This window comes from Telmatherina bonti (assembly GCF_933228915.1).
Source record: "Telmatherina bonti genome assembly, chromosome: 7".
In the NCBI taxonomy this organism is placed as follows: domain Eukaryota; kingdom Metazoa; phylum Chordata; class Actinopteri; order Atheriniformes; family Telmatherinidae; genus Telmatherina; species Telmatherina bonti.
Genome location: NC_136625.1, coordinates 37,399,447 through 37,420,162, shown reverse-complemented (window position 1 = coordinate 37,420,162; position 20,716 = coordinate 37,399,447). Strand labels below are relative to the sequence as shown.

The 20,716-nt window shown below is 46.3% G+C and overlaps 1 protein-coding gene across 1 annotated transcript in view; it reads left to right on the top strand.

Moving 5' to 3' along the window:
* Window positions 1–20,716, top strand: part of LOC306758580 (occludin-like) — a gene marked incomplete at both ends in the record, with an annotated part of 37,340 nt that overhangs the window by 4,088 nt on the left and 12,536 nt on the right. Inside the window, 2 exons of the mRNA XM_079243907.1 lie at window positions 2,077–2,280; window positions 2,354–2,515. Coding sequence (XP_079100033.1) covers window positions 2,077–2,280; window positions 2,354–2,515 — 366 coding nt within the window. The remainder of the gene's footprint in view (window positions 1–2,076; window positions 2,281–2,353; window positions 2,516–20,716) is intronic.

Below are 20,716 nucleotides of genomic sequence, written 5' to 3'. Positions count from 1 at the left end.
GCAGAGTTGGCAAATGTGGCTGGGGAGAGGGAAGTCTGGGCTTCCCTGCTTAGGCTGCTGCCCCCGCGACCCGACCCCGGATAAGCGGCAGAAGATGGATGGATGGATGGATGGTTTACCTTCATGACAACTGTGGGGGGAGTGAAGTTTTTTCTAACTCGCCCGTTTAAAAGTAATTTAATCACGAAGTTCGGCATATTTAGGGGCGTGTCATTTTGATTGACAGGTACCCGATCTCCCGCTCATGTAAGAAGTACGTAGAACAACCACAATTTTTAGCTGGTTAACAACGTGACTTAGCTTTAGCCCACTTACCTCCATTAGCTGGTTAGCTCCTGTTATCTCCGGGTTAGCTCGGTTAGCTCTTAGCTACAGAAAGCTTGGAGTTCGCTAAATGTCAATCATCCACCATGACGCTCACAGCCCCCCTTTCAGCTCCACCTCTTTTCCCATATTTGTATTTTCCGGGAGAGACAACACGCATGCCCCTGCCAAGATGGTGATGGTAGGAACCGCCCACCGAGCTTCAATTCAGCTCTTCAGAAACCTACGGGTGACGTCACGGAGGCTCCGCCCATCTTTTATATACAGTCTATGGTTGAGACACAGCCACTGACAAATAAAAAGCACCAGAAGAAGTTAAGAACAGCAAAAGTTTTCTCTTCTTCTACCTTCTATAGACACGTTTTTTGTCAAATCAAGAGAGGAAAATGAGGATGAAGAAGTAGCAGAGGATGAGGTGGAAGTTAAGCTGGGTCTGGATCTGGAGGAGGCTACTGTTGGCCCTACAACAGAGCCTGAAGAAAGACAGACAAGACAAGAAAGAAAGACAGAGATAAGCACTGAGAGACATAGAAAGGTGAGGAGGAATGAAACATTAAGAAGTGTGTGAGTGTGTTTGTAATATAGTAATGGAAAATCTGAAGCGTATTCTGCCCGGACGGACAAGAAACGTGGGAGTTTTAATTCCGAATAAGAGTCAATTCTGCTTTAAAATGATGAAAAATGACCATGTAAACACCTAATTCCTAAATTTCTATTTGGAATTAAACTTAATTCTGATGTAAGTGTCTGGTTTATTCGCATTTTAATTCCGAACTATTTAATTCCTCTGTCATGTAAACCTTCATTCTGCTCTAAGTTAACTCCGGTCGTTCTGAGCATGCTCGTTACCTTGTCCTGTCCCGATGACGCGCGTTGTTTTACCTCCCGTATTCGGTGGTCTGTCTTTCTTCTCCTTCTCAGTTGCTGCAGAAAGTGAAGTAGTATGCTGGTGTTGAGCTGCTACGTCACATTTATAATAAAAATAGCGGTGAAACTGGTTTTTGTTATGTAGTTTTTACAAGTTACGACTGAAAAGACGAGAAGCTGGGAGCCAACTTTGTTTATTTCCGGTATACGTCATACATCACGTGTACCTTCTGTCCAATCAGAACCCTTCCCAACCCGCCACTCTGAAGAGGACATAAGGAAAGACTCGTTTCATGTAAACCTTCATTCGGAATTATTATTTTCATGTAAACTCATAGGAGAATACACTAATTCCGAATTTTTAATTCTGAATTATTATTTCCAAACTGAAAAACCATAGTCAGTGTCTAGTGTATTGCTACTGGTACCACTGACTGAGAGATGTTAGAGATGACATTTCACAGTGTATCATTCACAATTTTCCCATTGCTGCGGTGGGGAAGGGGCCGCTGGGACACTCTGGGCCTCTGCACTTTTTAATCCGGCCCTGGATGCAGCAGCGGATCATCATCAGTTCACTGTGGTACATCCAGACTGTCTTGTTTGATCAGAACTGAGAGGATGAGGAGCTAATTCAGCAGGAGTTCATCAATCAGATTGATTACACATGGCCAGTTGATCTAGTATTGATGTTAAACCATCGACTGGCTGTAAGCTCGAACAGGCAGCATGTGAACAACATTACTCCTGTAAATACAGAGATGGACCTGCTGATCAACCTGAGGAAGGCAGGAACCAAACGCTGGTGTGGGAGGAGGATCTTTATGAGTCATGTTTTTAGACTTGGCAGCATCATTTCTAAACCTGCCCTGTTTTGCTTTTCAGGGCATCATCAATATCATCTTTGTGATCGGGGTGAACCCGATGTCTCAGAGCTCACAGAGCATGCTCTATAACCCCGTGCTGATGATGTGCCAGAACTTCCAGGGCAAGCCCAGCCTCAGTGGCAGCGTGGGGGCTGGATTTCCTGGAGGGTTCCCCATGTATAATCAGTACCTGCACCATTACTGCTACATGGACCCTGAGGAGGTTGGAGGGTTTATTTCCTCTTCATTTCTCCTGTTTTATTCTCCTGTCGTGATTTCTGCTGGTTTTTCGTCAGGCGGTGGCTTTTGCGTTGGGACTGATGGTGGTCTTGGCCCTGTCCTTCTCTGCTTACTACGCTTACAAGACTCGCAGCAAGATTTGGCGCCATGGAAAGTCCAACATCTACTGGGATGAGCCTCTAGCCAGGCCGGCAGAGGGGCAGGATGTCCAGGACTGGGTCAGTATGCTCCATGCATGAACTGGTTTGCATGTTAGCATGGTGATGGTACGTCTGTGTTAGTGCCGGCATGCCGACGGGTTTCATGTTGACTCAGAATATTGTTTTCTCAGCCAGGTTTCAGTCTGACTGATGATTAACCAGCTGCTGATACCAGCTGCAGTGAAACCATGAGTCATAAAGCTCCATGTTCTGCAGTTTTATGGATCAGACATAACTTTCTTTTACATATTTACTGGGATTTTAAAATGACAAATCATTTCCACACCAGCCTGGGAATGAAATAAACAAAATGACTAAAATTATTCATGTCCACTATTGATAAAGTTTTTTTTCATTTAATTTCATTTGATTTTGGATAAATAAACAAACAAATAAATAATTACATAAATAAAATCTGTACAAATAGAAATTCAGGTTTTGGTGTAAAATGTAAATACAAGCAGAACAAATCCGTCTTTTCTTCCCAGTAGAAAATAAACAACATGTCAGATGATGAAACATTTTATCTTTTAATAGAAAGCAGGACTCTGATGTGTGGGATTATAATCCTGTCATAATCTTAATTTTGAAACCTTGAAAGTCAGTGTTTGAAATTTTAAAAACTGAAATAAAGTTTTGAAATCTTGAAAAGTATTTTAAAAGCCTGAAAAAGGTGTGAATCTTTGCAAGCTTAATTTTATATTAAAATAGTTCATTTTCATAAGTGCAACATGCACATCACAGAGTTCCAGCCTCACATGTTCAGATTGAAACCTGTGGTTGTAGCGCGACATTTTCAGAGTTTCAGAAACGGCATCGTTGTCCCACCTTAGTAGTTTGCAGAAAATGTCTCAAACCTTAAAAAACGGGATCTGAAAACTAATGTGGTTTTAATCTGAACATGCGAGGCGGAAACTCTGTGATGTGCACGTTGCACTACTACAAAGTTATGCCTGCAGAGATTCATATCTTCTTTCAGACTTTCTGAATACATTTCAAAGTTTTAAAACTTTAGTTTTTAATTTCCAAACGCTGACTTTAAAGGTTTCAAAACTTTTTTGGTCGTTTTGGTTTCAGATTGTGGCAGGATTGTAATCTCACACTGATGCAGCAGCACATCTGTAAAAAGCAGATCCAGGATGACGTTTAGCATCTCCTCTTCTTCTAACGTCTGTCTGGAAACATCTGGGAGGTGAGGAGAGCAGCTGCTGGAGGTTTAGGAGAGGAATGTCGTCCCGTTCCGGTCTGATGCAGGATTCCAGCTGCTTCCATGGTGTTCCAGATGTTTTGTACTGGTGAAAGGTGTGGACTGCAGCAGACCAGTTCTCCTGTTCCAGCATGTGATGATGCAGGATGTGGTTCAGGATGGTCCTGCTGAAATCTGCAAGCTCTCCCCTGTAGGAGATGCCTGGAAAGTTGATCTGAAACCATCAAATTCCAAATGAACACCTTAGTTTTTCACATCTGCTGCCATCCAGACGTCTCTTTCCAAGAAGACCTTGCTGATTTCAGCAAGACAATTCAAAATAAATATTTTCCATGTAATGGTAAAATGTCTCATATGAACTGATGACACCTGGAAATCATCACGTATTTCAATTTTCTTTAAACTGGTATTAAACCTGTTTGCAGTTAACGTATTAAGGCAAAATTTCAGTAACAGCGGCGTTTCTGGATCCTGTTCACATATGATGGAACTTTAACCTGCAGTTATTGATTTTAAGGTGAACTGTGTTCATAGACGGTGATTTCTGGAAGTTCTGGAGTCCGAGCAGTAGCTCGACATTGTTCATTAAGAACAATGACTGTTCTTAATGCAGAAGATGACCAGCCTTGTCCCGTGCACACAGAGATTCCTCCTATTCTCTAGCTGGCAGCATGGTTCTATTCACTGAACTGGGTCTGGGGGAAATGATCAAGGTGGGGAGAACATATAAAAAAACAAACTTCCTATAAAGGCTCTGCTTGAACATTTCGAAGCTTGTTCTAATTTGTATGTCAGATCAGCAGCGTTCAATGTGTTGAACAGGGATTCCTCCATCAGATCAGTGTTGTGCTGTGAATGTTTTATGTCATATAGCAAATCAGCCGGTTCAATCAGTCTGTCAGCAATGCCTGGCCTACATTTGTTTGTGGTGCAGCTCCATACAGGCCCTATTCTGGGGCAGTCAGTGAAGATGCCTGCCTTACAGGGAGCCATATATAATGTATGTAGCATGTATAATGTATGAAAAGGGTTGAGTTGCCTCAGTGCTGCTGCTGCCAGTCCCTGCAGAGTGTTGTGGCACTAAATGATTCAGCCTGTGAAACAGCTTCAGCAGATAACATTGTTCCTACCTTTTCAGCCTCATTTCTATTCAACAGAAGTTAAAAACAAAAAACAATGAAGAAAAATTAGATTCACCATTAAAACACTCGGACATTTTAGGTCCGCCTGGTTTTTCTACTACAAACCATCCCGTAGAAGCTGAAGCTTGTAAACCCAGTCAGCAGACATTAAGCTTCTATGCAGACATGATGTTTCCTTCCAGTTGATGGACTGCTGGATAATTTCAATCTGAAAATCTTAAATGTGATGGATTCTGTTGCACCAATAAAAATCAAGAGCACCTTAAGCAAACAGAAATTGGTGAAATACTAGTATATTAGTAAACCTAAAAAGAGAATGCAGAACAGCTGAATGTAAATGGAGGAAAATAAAACTACAGATCCAACATGAGCTGTTCAAACAAAGCCTGTAAATTTATAGCAATGAGCTGTGCGAGGCCGGAGAGTGTTAACCATCTCAGATGATTAATAGGAATGTCAGCTATTCTGTTTGCTATGATAGAAAAACTAGCAAGTCCTCCTGAACAGTTCAGACCACAACTCCTTTCCACTGAGAAATGCAATGAATTTGCTAATTTTTTTTAGCAGAAAAATTAAATCAACTAGACAAAACATTAATGCCACACAGTCAAACAAGAAAACTAGTTTATGTCCAAATGTTAGAAGTAACTCCGACTTTCTGTCACAATGTAATGTTGTTGATTTGAGATTCTGACAAGAAAGTTTGTCATTAAAAATCAACAACATGAGACTATCCGACTTCTTAAAAGCAGTTTGTACCTCAGTAGAAAGGGATTTCCAGCTTATTGTCAACAGCTCACTGGCATCAAGAATTTTCCCAAGTCTCTGAAGATAGCTGCTATTAAGCCACTCCTAAAGAAAAGTACTCTAGATGCCTGTAATAAACAACTACAAACCTTTCTCTAACCAGTTAAATACCTGTCTCTAACAGGCTGTAGACCTGTCTCCAACCAGCTACAGACTTGTCTTTAACCAGCTACAGACCTGTCTCTAACCAGCTACAGACCTGTCTCTAACCAGCTATAGACCTGTCTCTAACCAGCTATAGACCTGTCTCTAACCAGCTACAGACCTGTCTCTAACCAGCTATAGACCTGTCATTAACCAGTGACAGACCTGTCTCTAACCAGCTACAGACCTGTCTCTAACCAGCTATAGACCTGTCTCTAACCAGCTACAGACCTGTCTCTAACCAGCTATAGACCTGTCATTAACCAGTGACAGACCTGTCTCTAACCAGCTACAGACCTGTCTCTAACCAGCTATAGACCTGTCTCTAACCAGCTACAGACCTGTCTCTAACCAGCTACAGACCTGTCTCTAACCAGTGACAGACCTGTCATTAACCAGTGACAGACCTGTCTCTAACCAGCTACAGACCTGTCTCTAACCAGCTACAGACCTGTCTCTAACCAGTTACAGACCTGTCATTAACCAGTGACAGACCTGTCTCTAACCAGCTACAGACCTGTCTCTAACCAGCTATAGACCTGTCTCTAACCAGCTATAGACCTGTCTCTAACCAGCTACAGACTTGTCTTTAACCAGCTACAGACCTGTCTCTAACCAGCTACAGACCTGTCTCTAACCAGCTATAGACCTGTCTCTAACCAGCTATAGACCTGTCTCTAACCAGCTACAGACCTGTCTCTAACCAGCTATAGACCTGTCATTAACCAGTGACAGACCTGTCTCTAACCAGCTACAGACCTGTCTCTAACCAGCTACAGACCTGTCTCTAACCAGCTACAGACCTGTCTCTAACCAGTGACAGACCTGTCATTAACCAGTGACAGACCTGTCTCTAACCAGCTACAGACCTGTCTCTAACCAGCTACAGACCTGTCTCTAACCAGTGACAGACCTGTCATTAACCAGTGACAGACCTGTCTCTAACCGGCTACAGACCTGTCTCTAACCAGCTACAGACCTGTCTCTAACCAGTGACAGACCTGTCATTAACCAGTGACAGACCTGTCTCTAACCAGCTACAGACCTGTCTCCAACCAGCTACAGGCCTGTCTCCAACCAGCTACAGACCTGTCTCCAACCAGCTACAGACCTGTCTCCAACCAGCTACAGACCTGTCTCTAACCAGCTATAGACCTGTCTCTAACCAGCTACAGACCTGTCTCTAACCAGCTATAGACCTGTCTCTAACCAGCTATAGACCTGTCTCTAACCAGCTATAGACCTGTCTCTAACCAGCTATAGACCTGTCTCTAACCAGTGACAGACCTGTCATTAACCAGTGACAGACCTGTCCATAACCAGTTCCAGACATGTCTCTAACCAGTTACAGACCTGTTCCTCATCAGCTAAAGACCTGTCTCTAAACAGTAACAGACCTGTCTCTAACCAGCTACAGACCTGTCTCCAACCAGTTCCAGACCTGTCTCTAACCAGTTACGGACGTGTCTCTAACCAGTGACAGACCTCTCTCTAACCAGCTACAGACCTCTCTCTAACCAGCTACAGACCTGTCTCTAACCAGTTCCAGACCTGTCTCTAACCAGCTACAGACCAGTCTCGAGCCAGTGACAGACCTCTCTCTAACCAGCTACAGACCTGTCTCTAACCAGTTCCAGACCTGTCTCTAACCAGCTACAGACCAGTCTCTAACCAGTGACAGACCTGTCTCTGACCAGTGACATACCTGTCTCTAACCAGCTACAGACCTGTCTCTAACCAGTTCCAGACCTGTCTCTAACCAGTTACGGACCTGTTCCTAATCAGCAACAGACCCGTCTCTAACCATTCACAGACCTGTCTCTAACCAGCTTCAGACCTTTCTCTAACCAGTTCCAGACTTGTCTCTAACCATTCACAGACCTGTCTCTAACCAGCTTCAGACCTTTCTCTAACCAGTTACAGACCTGTCTCTAACCAGTTACATACCTGTCTCTAATCAGTTACAGACCCGTCTCTAATAAGCTACAGACCTGTCTCTTACCAGCTACTGACTAGTCTCTAACCAGTTCCAGACCTGTCTCTAACCAGCTACAGACCTGTCTCTAACCAGTGACAAACCTCTCTCTAACCAGCTACAGACCGTCTCTAACCAGCTACAGATCTGTCGCTAACCAGTGACAGACCTGTTTCTAACCAGTGACAGACCTGTTTCTAACCAGCTACAGACCTGTCTCTAACCAGTGACAGACCTGTCTCTAACCAGTCACAGACCTGTCTCTAACCAGCTATAGACCTGTCTCTAACCAGCTACAGACCTGTCTCCAACCAGTTACAGGCCTGTCTCTAACCAGCTACAGACATGTTTCTAACCAGTTACGGACGTGTCTCTAATCAGTTACAGACCCGTCTCTAACCAGCTACAGACCTGTCTCTAACCAGTGACAAACCTCTCTCTAACCAGCTACAGACCGTCTCTAACCAGCTACAGATCTGTCGCTAACCAGTGACAGACCTGTTTCTAACCAGTGACAGACCTGTTTCTAACCAGCTACAGACCTGTCTCTAACCAGTGACAGACCTGTCTCTAACCAGTCACAGACCTGTCTCTAACCAGCTATAGACCTGTCTCTAACCAGCTACAGACCTGTCTCTAACCAGCTACAGACCTTTCTCTAACCAGTTCCAGACTTGTCTCTAACCAGTTCCAGACCTGTTCCTAATCAGCTACAGACCTGTCTCTAACCAGCTACAGACCTGTCTCTAACCAGTGACAAACCTCTCTCTAACCAGCTACAGACCTGTCTCTAACCAGTGACAGACCTCTCTCTAACCAGCTATAGACCTGTCTCTAACCAGCTACATACCTGTCTCTAACCAGCTACAGACCTGTCTCTAACCAGTGACAGACCTGTTTCTAACCAGCTACAGACCTGTCTCTAACCAGTGACAGACCTGTTCCTAATCAGCAACAGACCTGTCTTTAACCAGTCACAGACCAGTCTCTAACCAGTTACAGACCTGTCTCTAACCAGCTACATACCTGTCTCTAACCAGCTACAGACCTGTCTCTAACCAGTGACAGACCTGTTTCTAACCAACTATAGACCTGTCTCTAACCAGTTACAGACCTGTTCCTAATAAGCTATAGACCTGTCTCTAACCAGTGGCAGACCTTTCTCTAACCAGCTACAGACCTTTCTCTAACCAGTTCCAGACTTGTCTCTAACCAGTTCCAGACCTGTTCCTAATCAGCTACAGACCTGTCTCTAACCAGCTACAGACATGTGTCTAACCAGCTACAGACCTGTCTCCAACCAGCTACAGACCTGTCTCTAACCAGCTACAGACCTGTCTCTAACCAGCTACAGACCTGTCTCTAACCAGCTACAGACCTCTCTCTAACCAGTTACAGACCTGTCTCTAACCAGTTACATACCTGTCTCTAACCAGTTACAGACCTGTTCCTAATCAGCAACAGACCGTCTCTAACCAGTTACAGACCTGTCTCTAACCAGTTACATACCTGTCTCTAATCAGCTACAGATCGTCTCTAACCAGCTACAGACAAGTTTCTAACCAGTTACGGACGTGTATCTAATCAGTTACAGACCTGTCTCTAATAAGCTACAGACCTGTCTCTAACCAGTTCCAGACCTGTCTCTGACCAGAGTCCGGACCAGTCTCTAACCAGTTCCAGACCTGTCTCTGACCAGTTCCAGACCTGTCTCTAACCAGCTACAGACCAGTCTCTAACCAGTTACATACCTGTCTCTAACCAGTTACAGACCTGTCTCTAACCAGTTACATACCTGTCTCTGACCAGTTCCAGACCGTCTCTAACCAGCTACAGACCTGTCTCTAACCAGTTACATACCTGTCTCTAACCAGTTACAGACCTGTCTCTAACCAGTTACAGACCTGTCTCTAATCAGCTACAGACCGTCTCTAACCAGCTACAGACCTGTCTCTAACCAGTTACGGACGTGTCTCTAACCAGTTCCAGATATGTCTCTTACCAGCTACAGACCAGTCTCTAACCAGTTCCAGACCTGTCTCTGACCAGAGTCCGGACCAGTCTCTAACCAGTTCCAGACCTGTCTCTGACCAGTTCCAGACCTTTCTCTAACCAGCTACAGACCAGTCTCTAACCAGTTCCAGACCTTTCTCTGACCAGAGTCCGGACCAGTCTCTAACCAGTTACATACCTGTCTCTAACCAGTTACAGACCTGTCTCTAACCAGCTACAGACCAGTCTCTAACCAGTTCCAGACCTGTCTCTGACCAGTTACAGACCTGTCTCTAACCAGCTGCAGACCAGTCTCTAACCAGTTCCAGACCTGTCTCTAACCAGCTACAGACCAGTCTCTAACCAGTTCCAGACCTGTCTCTAACCAGCTACAGACCTGTCTCTAACCAGCTACAGACCAGTCTCTAACCAGTTCCAGACCTTTCTCTGACCAGTTCCAGACCTTTCTCTAACCAGCTACAGACAAGTTTCTAACCAGTTCCAGACCTGTCTCTAACCAGCTACAGACCAGTCTCTAACCAGTTCCAGACCTTTCTCTGACCAGAGTCCGGACCAGTCTCTAACCAGTTACATACCTGTCTCTAACCAGTTACAGACCTGTCTCTAACCAGCTACAGACCAGTCTCTAACCAGTTCCAGACCTGTCTCTGACCAGTTACAGACCTGTCTCTAACCAGCTACAGACCAGTCTCTAACCAGTTCCAGACCTGTCTCTGACCAGCTACAGACCAGTCTCTAACCAGTTCCAGACCTGTCTCTAACCAGTTCCAGACCTGTCTCTAACCAGTTCCAGACCTGTCTCTAACCAGCTACAGACCAGTCTCTAACCAGTTCCAGACCTGTCTCTAACCAGCTACAGACCAGTCTCTAACCAGTTCCAGACCTGTCTCTGACCAGTTCCAGACCTTTCTCTAACCAGCTACAGACCAGTCTCTAACCAGTTCCAGACCTTTCTCTGACCAGAGTCCGGACCAGTCTCTAACCAGTTACATACCTGTCTCTAACCAGTTACAGACCTGTCTCTAACCAGCTACAGACCAGTCTCTAACCAGTTCCAGACCTGTCTCTGACCAGTTACAGACCTGTCTCTAACCAGCTGCAGACCAGTCTCTAACCAGTTCCAGACCTGTCTCTAACCAGCTACAGACCAGTCTCTAACCAGTTCCAGACCTGTCTCTAACCAGCTACAGACCTGTCTCTAACCAGCTACAGACCAGTCTCTAACCAGTTCCAGACCTGTCTCTGACCAGTTCCAGACCTTTCTCTAACCAGCTACAGACAAGTTTCTAACCAGTTCCAGACCTGTCTCTAACCAGCTACAGACCAGTCTCTAACCAGTTCCAGACCTTTCTCTGACCAGAGTCCGGACCAGTCTCTAACCAGTTACATACCTGTCTCTAACCAGTTACAGACCTGTCTCTAACCAGCTACAGACCAGTCTCTAACCAGTTCCAGACCTGTCTCTGACCAGTTACAGACCTGTCTCTAACCAGCTACAGACCAGTCTCTAACCAGTTCCAGACCTGTCTCTAACCAGCTACAGACCAGTCTCTAACCAGTTCCAGACCTGTCTCTAACCAGTTCCAGACCTGTCTCTAACCAGTTCCAGACCTGTCTCTAACCAGCTACAGACCAGTCTCTAACCAGTTCCAGACCTGTCTCTAACCAGCTACAGACCTGTCTCTAACCAGTTCCAGACCTGTCTCTGACCAGTTCCAGACCTTTCTCTAACCAGCTACAGACAAGTTTCTAACCAGTTCCAGACCTGTCTCTAACCAGCTACAGACCAGTCTCTAACCAGTTCCAGACCTTTCTCTGGCCAGAGTCCGGGCCAGTCTCTAACCAGTTACATACCTGTCTCTAACCAGTTACAGACCTGTCTCTGACCAGCTACAGACCAGTCTCTAACCAGTTCCAGACCTGTCTCTGACCAGAGTCCGGACCAGTCTCTAACCAGTTACATACCTGTCTCTAACCAGTTCCAGACCTGTCTCTAACCAGCTACAGACCAGTCTCTAACCAGTTCCAGACCTGTCTCTAACCAGCTACAGACAAGTTTCTAACCAGTTCCAGACCTGTCTCTAACCAGCTACAGACCAGTCTCTAACCAGTTCCAGACCTGTCTCTAACCAGCTACAGACCTGTCTCTAACCAGCTATAGACCTGTCATTAACCAGTGACAGACCTGTCTCTAACCAGCTACAGACCTGTCTCTAACCAGCTATAGACCTGTCTCTAACCAGCTACAGACCTGTCTCTAACCAGCTATAGACCTGTCATTAACCAGTGACAGACCTGTCTCTAACCAGCTACAGACCTGTCTCTAACCAGCTATAGACCTGTCTCTAACCAGCTACAGACCTGTCTCTAACCAGCTACAGACCTGTCTCTAACCAGTGACAGACCTGTCATTAACCAGAGTGACAGACCTGTCTCTAACCAGCTACAGACCTGTCTCTAACCAGCTACAGACCTGTCTCTAACCAGTGACAGACCTGTCATTAACCAGTGACAGACCTGTCTCTAACCAGCTACAGACCTGTCTCTAACCAGCTATAGACCTGTCTCTAACCAGCTATAGACCTGTCTCTAACCAGCTACAGACTTGTCTTTAACCAGCTACAGACCTGTCTCTAACCAGCTACAGACCTGTCTCTAACCAGCTATAGACCTGTCTCTAACCAGCTATAGACCTGTCTATAACCAGCTACAGACCTGTCTCTAACCAGCTATAGACCTGTCATTAACCAGTGACAGACCTGTCTCTAACCAGCTACAGACCTGTCTCTAACCAGCTACAGACCTGTCTCTAACCAGCTACAGACCTGTCTCTAACCAGTGACAGACCTGTCATTAACCAGTGACAGACCTGTCTCTAACCAGCTACAGACCTGTCTCTAACCAGTGACAGACCTGTCATTAACCAGTGACAGACCTGTCTCTAACCAGCTACAGACCTGTCCCTAACCAGCTACAGACCTGTCTCTAACCAGCTACAGACCTGTCTCTAACCAGTGACAGACCTGTCATTAACCAGTGACAGACCTGTCTCTAACCAGCTACAGACCTGTCTCTAACCAGCTACAGACCTGTCTCCAACCAGCTACAGACCTGTCTCTAACCAGCTACAGACCTGTCTCCAACCAGCTACAGGCCTGTCTCCAACCAGCTACAGACCTGTCTCCAACCAGCTACAGACCTGTCTCTAACCAGCTATAGACCTGTCTCTAACCAGCTACAGACCTGTCTCTAACCAGCTATAGACCTGTCTCTAACCAGCTATAGACCTGTCTCTAACCAGCTATAGACCTGTCTCTAACCAGTGACAGACCTGTCATTAACCAGTGACAGACCTGTCTCTAACCAGCTACCGACCTTTCTCTAACCAGCTACAGACCTGTCTCTAACCAGTGACAGACCTGTCTCTAACCAGTGACAGACCTGTCTCTAACCAGCTACAGACCTGTCTCTAACCAGCTACAGACCTGTCTCTAACCAGCTACAGACCTGTCTCTAACCAGCTACAGACCTGTCTCTAACCAGCTACAGACCTGTCTCTAACCAGCTACAGACCTGTCTCTAACCAGTGACATACCTGTCTCTAACCAGCTATAGACCTGTCTCTAACCAGTTCCAGACCTGTCTCTAACCAGCTACAGACCTGTCTCTAACCAGCTACAGACCTGTCTCTAACCAGTGACAGACCTGTCATTAACCAGTGACAGACCTGTCTCTAACCAGCTACAGACCTGTCTCCAACCAGCTACAGGCCTGTCTCTAACCAGCTACAGACCTGTCTCTAACCAGTGACATACCTGTCTCTAACCAGCTATAGACCTGTCTCTAACCAGTTCCAGACCTGTCTCTAACCAGCTACAGACCAGTCTCTAACCAGTAACAGACCTGTCTCTAACCAGCTACAGACCTGTTTCTAACCAGCTATAGACCTGTCTCTAACCAGTGACAGACCTCTCTCTAACCAGCTAAAGACCTGTCTCCAACCAGTTCCAGACCTGTCCATAACCAGTTCCAGACATGTCTCTAACCAGTTACAGACCTGTTCCTCATCAGCTAAAGACCTGTCTCTAAACAGTAACAGACCTGTCTCTAACCAGCTAAAGACCTGTCTCCAACCAGTTCCAGACCTGTCTCTAACCAGTTACGGACGTGTCTCTAACCAGTGACAGACCTGTCTCCAACCAGCTACAGACCTCTCTCTAACCAGCTACAGACCTGTCTCTAACCAGTTCCAGACCTGTCTCTAACCAGCTACAGACCAGTCTCGAACCAGTGACAGACCTCTCTCTAACCAGCTACAGACCTGTCTCTAACCAGTGACATACCTGTCTCTAACCAGCTATAGACCTGTCTCTAACCAGTTCCAGACCTGTCTCTAACCAGCTACAGACCTGTCTCTAACCAGCTACAGACCTGTCTCTGACCAGTGACATACCTGTCTCTAACCAGCTACAGACCTGTCTCTAACCAGTTCCAGACCTGTCTCTAACCAGTTACGGACCTGTTCCTAATCAGCAACAGACCCGTCTCTAACCATTCACAGACCTGTCTCTAACCAGCTTCAGACCTTTCTCTAACCAGTTCCAGACTTGTCTCTAACCATTCACAGACCTGTCTCTAACCAGCTTCAGACCTTTCTCTAACCAGTTACAGACCTGTCTCTAACCAGTTACATACCTGTCTCTAATCAGTTACAGACCCGTCTCTAATAAGCTACAGACCTGTCTCTTACCAGCGACTGACCAGTCTCTAACCAGTTCCAGACCTGTCTCTAACCAGCTACAGACCTGTCTCTAACCTGTGACAAACCTCTCTCTAACCAGCTACAGACCGTCTCTAACCAGCTACAGATCTGTCGCTAACCAGTGACAGACCTGTTTCTAACCAGTGACAGACCTGTTTCTAACCAGCTACAGACCTGTCTCTAACCAGTGACAGACCTGTCTCTAACCAGTCACAGACCTGTCTCTAACCAGCTATAGACCTGTCTCTAACCAGCTACAGACCTGTCTCCAACCAGCTACAGGCCTGTCTCTAACCAGCTACAGACATGTTTCTAACCAGTTACGGACGTGTCTCTAATCAGTTACAGACCCGTCTCTAACCAGCTACAGACCTGTCTCTAACCAGTGACAAATCTCTCTCTAACCAGCTACAGACCGTCTCTAACCAGCTACAGATCTGTCGCTAACCAGTGACAGACCTGTTTCTAACCAGTGACAGACCTGTTTCTAACCAGCTACAGACCTGTCTCTAACCAGTGACAGACCTGTCTCTAACCAGTCACAGACCTGTCTCTAACCAGCTACAGACCTGTCTCTAACCAGCTACAGACCTTTCTCTAACCAGTTCCAGACTTGTCTCTAACCAGTTCCAGACCTGTTCCTAATCAGCTACAGACCTGTCTCTAACCAGCTACAGACCTGTCTCTAACCAGTGACAAACCTCTCTCTAACCAGCTACAGACCTGTCTCTAACCAGTGACAGACCTCTATCTAACCAGCTATAGACCTGTCTCTAACCAGCTACATACCTGTCTCTAACCAGCTACAGACCTGTCTCTAACCAGTGACAGACCTGTTTCTAACCAGCTACAGACCTGTCTCTAACCAGTGACAGACCTGTTCCTAATCAGCAACAGACCTGTCTTTAACCAGTCACAGACCAGTCTCTAACCAGTTACAGACCTGTCTCTAACCAGCTACATACCTGTCTCTAACCAGCTACAGACCTGTCTCTAACCAGTGACAGACCTGTTTCTAACCAACTATAGACCTGTCTCTAACCAGTTACAGACCTGTTCCTAATAAGCTATAGACCTGTCTCTAACCAGTGGCAGACCTTTCTCTAACCAGCTACAGACCTTTCTCTAACCAGTTCCAGACTTGTCTCTAACCAGTTCCAGACCTGTTCCTAATCAGCTACAGACCTGTCTCTAACCAGCTACAGACATGTGTCTAACCAGCTACAGACCTGTCTCCAACCAGCTACAGACCTGTCTCTAACCAGCTACAGACCTGTCTCTAACCAGCTACAGACCTCTCTCTAACCAGTTACAGACCTGTCTCTAACCAGTTACATACCTGTCTCTAACCAGTTACAGACCTGTTCCTAATCAGCAACAGACCGTCTCTAACCAGTTACAGACCTGTCTCTAACCAGTTACATACCTGTCTCTAATCAGCTACAGATCGTCTCTAACCAGCTACAGACAAGTTTCTAACCAGTTACGGACGTGTATCTAATCAGTTACAGACCTGTCTCTAATAAGCTACAGACCTGTCTCTAACCAGTTCCAGACCTGTCTCTGACCAGAGTCCGGACCAGTCTCTAACCAGTTCCAGACCTGTCTCTGACCAGTTCCAGACCTGTCTCTAACCAGCTACAGACCAGTCTCTAACCAGTTACATACCTGTCTCTAACCAGTTACAGACCTGTCTCTAACCAGTTACATACCTGTCTCTGACCAGTTCCAGACCGTCTCTAACCAGCTACAGACCTGTCTCTAACCAGCTACAGACCTGTCTCTAACCAGTTACATACCTGTCTCTAACCAGTTACAGACCTGTCTCTAACCAGTTACAGACCTGTCTCTAATCAGCTACAGACCGTCTCTAACCAGCTACAGACCTGTCTCTAACCAGTTACGGACGTGTCTCTAACCAGTTCCAGATATGTCTCTTACCAGCTACAGACCAGTCTCTAACCAGTTCCAGACCTGTCTCTGACCAGAGTCCGGACCAGTCTCTAACCAGTTCCAGACCTGTCTCTGACCAGTTCCAGACCTTTCTCTAACCAGCTACAGACCAGTCTCTAACCAGTTCCAGACCAGTCTCTAACCAGTTCCAGACCTGTCTCTAACCAGCTACAGACCAGTCTCTAACCAGTTCCAGACCTGTCTCTAACCAGTTCCAGACCTGTCTCTAACCAGTTCCAGACCTGTCTCTAACCAGCTACAGACCAGTCTCTAACCAGTTCCAGACCTTTCTCTGACCAGAGTCCGGACCAGTCTCTAACCAGTTACATACCTGTCTCTAACCAGTTACAGACCTGTCTCTAACCAGCTACAGACCAGTCTCTAACCAGTTCCAGACCTGTCTCTGACCAGTTACAGACCTGTCTCTAACCAGCTGCAGACCAGTCTCTAACCAGTTCCAGACCTGTCTCTAACCAGCTACAGACCAGTCTCTAACCAGTTCCAGACCTGTCTCTAACCAGCTACAGACCTGTCTCTAACCAGCTACAGACCAGTCTCTAACCAGTTCCAGACCTGTCTCTGACCAGTTCCAGACCTTTCTCTAACCAGCTACAGACAAGTTTCTAACCAGTTCCAGACCTGTCTCTAACCAGCTACAGACCAGTCTCTAACCAGTTCCAGACCTTTCTCTGACCAGAGTCCGGACCAGTCTCTAACCAGTTACATACCTGTCTCTAACCAGTTACAGACCTGTCTCTAACCAGCTACAGACCAGTCTCTAACCAGTTCCAGACCTGTCTCTGACCAGTTACAGACCTGTCTCTAACCAGCTACAGACCTGTCTCTAACCAGTTCCAGACCTGTCTCTAACCAGCTACAGACCAGTCTCTAACCAGTTCCAGACCTGTCTCTAACCAGTTCCAGACCTGTCTCTAACCAGTTCCAGACCTGTCTCTAACCAGCTACAGACCTGTCTCTAACCAGTTCCAGACCTGTCTCTGACCAGTTCCAGACCTTTCTCTAACCAGCTACAGACAAGTTTCTAACCAGTTCCAGACCTGTCTCTAACCAGCTACAGACCAGTCTCTAACCAGTTCCAGACCTTTCTCTGACCAGAGTCCGGGCCAGTCTCTAACCAGTTACATACCTGTCTCTAACCAGTTACAGACCTGTCTCTAACCAGCTACAGACCAGTCTCTAACCAGTTCCAGACCTGTCTCTGACCAGAGTCCGGACCAGTCTCTAACCAGTTACATACCTGTCTCTAACCAGCTACAGACCGTCTCTAACCAGCTACAGATCTGTCGCTAACCAGTGACAGACCTGTTTCTAACCAGTGACAGACCTGTTTCTAACCAGCTACAGACCTGTCTCTAACCAGTGACAGACCTGTCTCTAACCAGTCACAGACCTGTCTCTAACCAGCTATAGACCTGTCTCTAACCAGCTACAGACCTGTCTCCAACCAGCTACAGGCCTGTCTCTAACCAGCTACAGACATGTTTCTAACCAGTTACGGACGTGTCTCTAATCAGTTACAGACCCGTCTCTAACCAGCTACAGACCTGTCTCTAACCAGTGACAAACCTCTCTCTAACCAGCTACAGACCGTCTCTAACCAGCTACAGATCTGTCGCTAACCAGTGACAGACCTGTTTCTAACCAGTGACAGACCTGTTTCTAACCAGCTACAGACCTGTCTCTAACCAGTGACAGACCTGTCTCTAACCAGTCACAGACCTGTCTCTAACCAGCTACAGACCTGTCTCTAACCAGCTACAGACCTTTCTCTAACCAGTTCCAGACTTGTCTCTAACCAGTTCCAGACCTGTTCCTAATCAGCTACAGACCTGTCTCTAACCAGCTACAGACCTGTCTCTAACCAGTGACAAACCTCTCTCTAACCAGCTACAGACCTGTCTCTAACCAGTGACAGACCTCTATCTAACCAGCTATAGACCTGTCTCTAACCAGCTACATACCTGTCTCTAACCAGCTACAGACCTGTCTCTAACCAGTGACAGACCTGTTTCTAACCAGCTACAGACCTGTCTCTAACCAGTGACAGACCTGTTCCTAATCAGCAACAGACCTGTCTTTAACCAGTCACAGACCAGTCTCTAACCAGTTACAGACCTGTCTCTAACCAGCTACATACCTGTCTCTAACCAGCTACAGACCAGTCTCTAACCAGTGACAGACCTGTCTCTGACCAGTGACATACCTGTCTCTAACCAGCTACAGACCTGTCTCTAACCAGTTCCAGACCTGTCTCTAACCAGTTACGGACCTGTTCCTAATCAGCAACAGACCCGTCTCTAACCATTCACAGACCTGTCTCTAACCAGCTTCAGACCTTTCTCTAACCAGTTCCAGACTTGTCTCTAACCATTCACAGACCTGTCTCTAACCAGCTTCAGACCTTTCTCTAACCAGTTACAGACCTGTCTCTAACCAGTTACATACCTGTCTCTAACCAGTGACAGACCTGTTTCTAACCAGCTACAGACCTGTCTCTAACCAGTGACAGACCTGTCTCTAACCAGTCACAGACCTGTCTCTAACCAGCTATAGACCTGTCTCTAACCAGCTACAGACCTGTCTCCAACCAGCTACAGGCCTGTCTCTAACCAGCTACAGACATGTTTCTAACCAGTTACGGACGTGTCTCTAATCAGTTACAGACCCGTCTCTAACCAGCTACAGACCTGTCTCTAACCAGTGACAAACCTCTCTCTAACCAGCTACAGACCGTCTCTAACCAGCTACAGATCTGTCGCTAACCAGTGACAGACCTGTTTCTAACCAGTGACAGACCTGTTTCTAACCAGCTACAGACCTGTCTCTAACCAGTGACAGACCTGTCTCTAACCAGTCACAGACCTGTCTCTAACCAGCTACAGACCTGTCTCTAACCAGCTACAGACCTTTCTCTAACCAGTTCCAGACTTGTCTCTAACCAGTTCCAGACCTGTTCCTAATCAGCTACAGACCTGTCTCTAACCAGCTACAGACCTGTCTCTAACCAGTGACAAACCTCTCTCTAACCAGCTACAGACCTGTCTCTAACCAGTGACAGACCTCTATCTAACCAGCTATAGACCTGTCTCTAACCAGCTACATACCTGTCTCTAACCAGCTACAGACCTGTCTCTAACCAGTGACAGACCTGTTCCTAATCAGCAACAGACCTGTCTTTAACCAGTCACAGACCAGTCTCTAACCAGTTACAGACCTGTCTCTAACCAGCTACATACCTGTCTCTAACCAGCTACAGACCTGTCTCTAACCAGTGACAGACCTGTTTCTAACCAACTATAGACCTGTCTCTAACCAGTTACAGACCTGTTCCTAATAAGCTATAGACCTGTCTCTAACCAGTGGCAGACCTTTCTCTAACCAGCTACAGACCTTTCTCTAACCAGTTCCAGACTTGTCTCTAACCAGTTCCAGACCTGTTCCTAATCAGCTACAGACCTGTCTCTAACCAGCTACAGACATGTGTCTAACCAGCTACAGACCTGTCTCCAACCAGCTACAGACCTGTCTCTAACCAGCTACAGACCTGTCTCTAACCAGCTACAGACCTCTCTCTAACCAGTTACAGACCTGTCTCTAACCAGTTACAGACCTGTTCCTAATCAGCAACAGACCGTCTCTAACCAGTTACAGACCTGTCTCTAACCAGTTACATACCTGTCTCTAATCAGCTACAGATCGTCTCTAACCAGCTACAGACAAGTTTCTAACCAGTTACGGACGTGTATCTAATCAGTTACAGACCCGTCTCTAACCAGCTACAGACCTGTCTCTAACCAGTGACAAACCTCTCTCTAACCAGCTACAGACCGTCTCTAACCAGCTACAGATCTGTCGCTAACCAGTGACAGACCTGTTTCTAACCAGTGACAGACCTGTTTCTAACCAGCTACAGACCTGTCTCTAACCAGTGACAGACCTGTCTCTAACCAGTCACAGACCTGTCTCTAACCAGCTACAGACCTGTCTCTAACCAGCTACAGACCTTTCTCTAACCAGTTCCAGACTTGTCTCTAACCAGTTCCAGACCTGTTCCTAATCAGCTACAGACCTGTCTCTAACCAGCTACAGACCTGTCTCTAACCAGTGACAAACCTCTCTCTAACCAGCTACAGACCTGTCTCTAACCAGTGACAGACCTCTATCTAACCAGCTATAGACCTGTCTCTAACCAGCT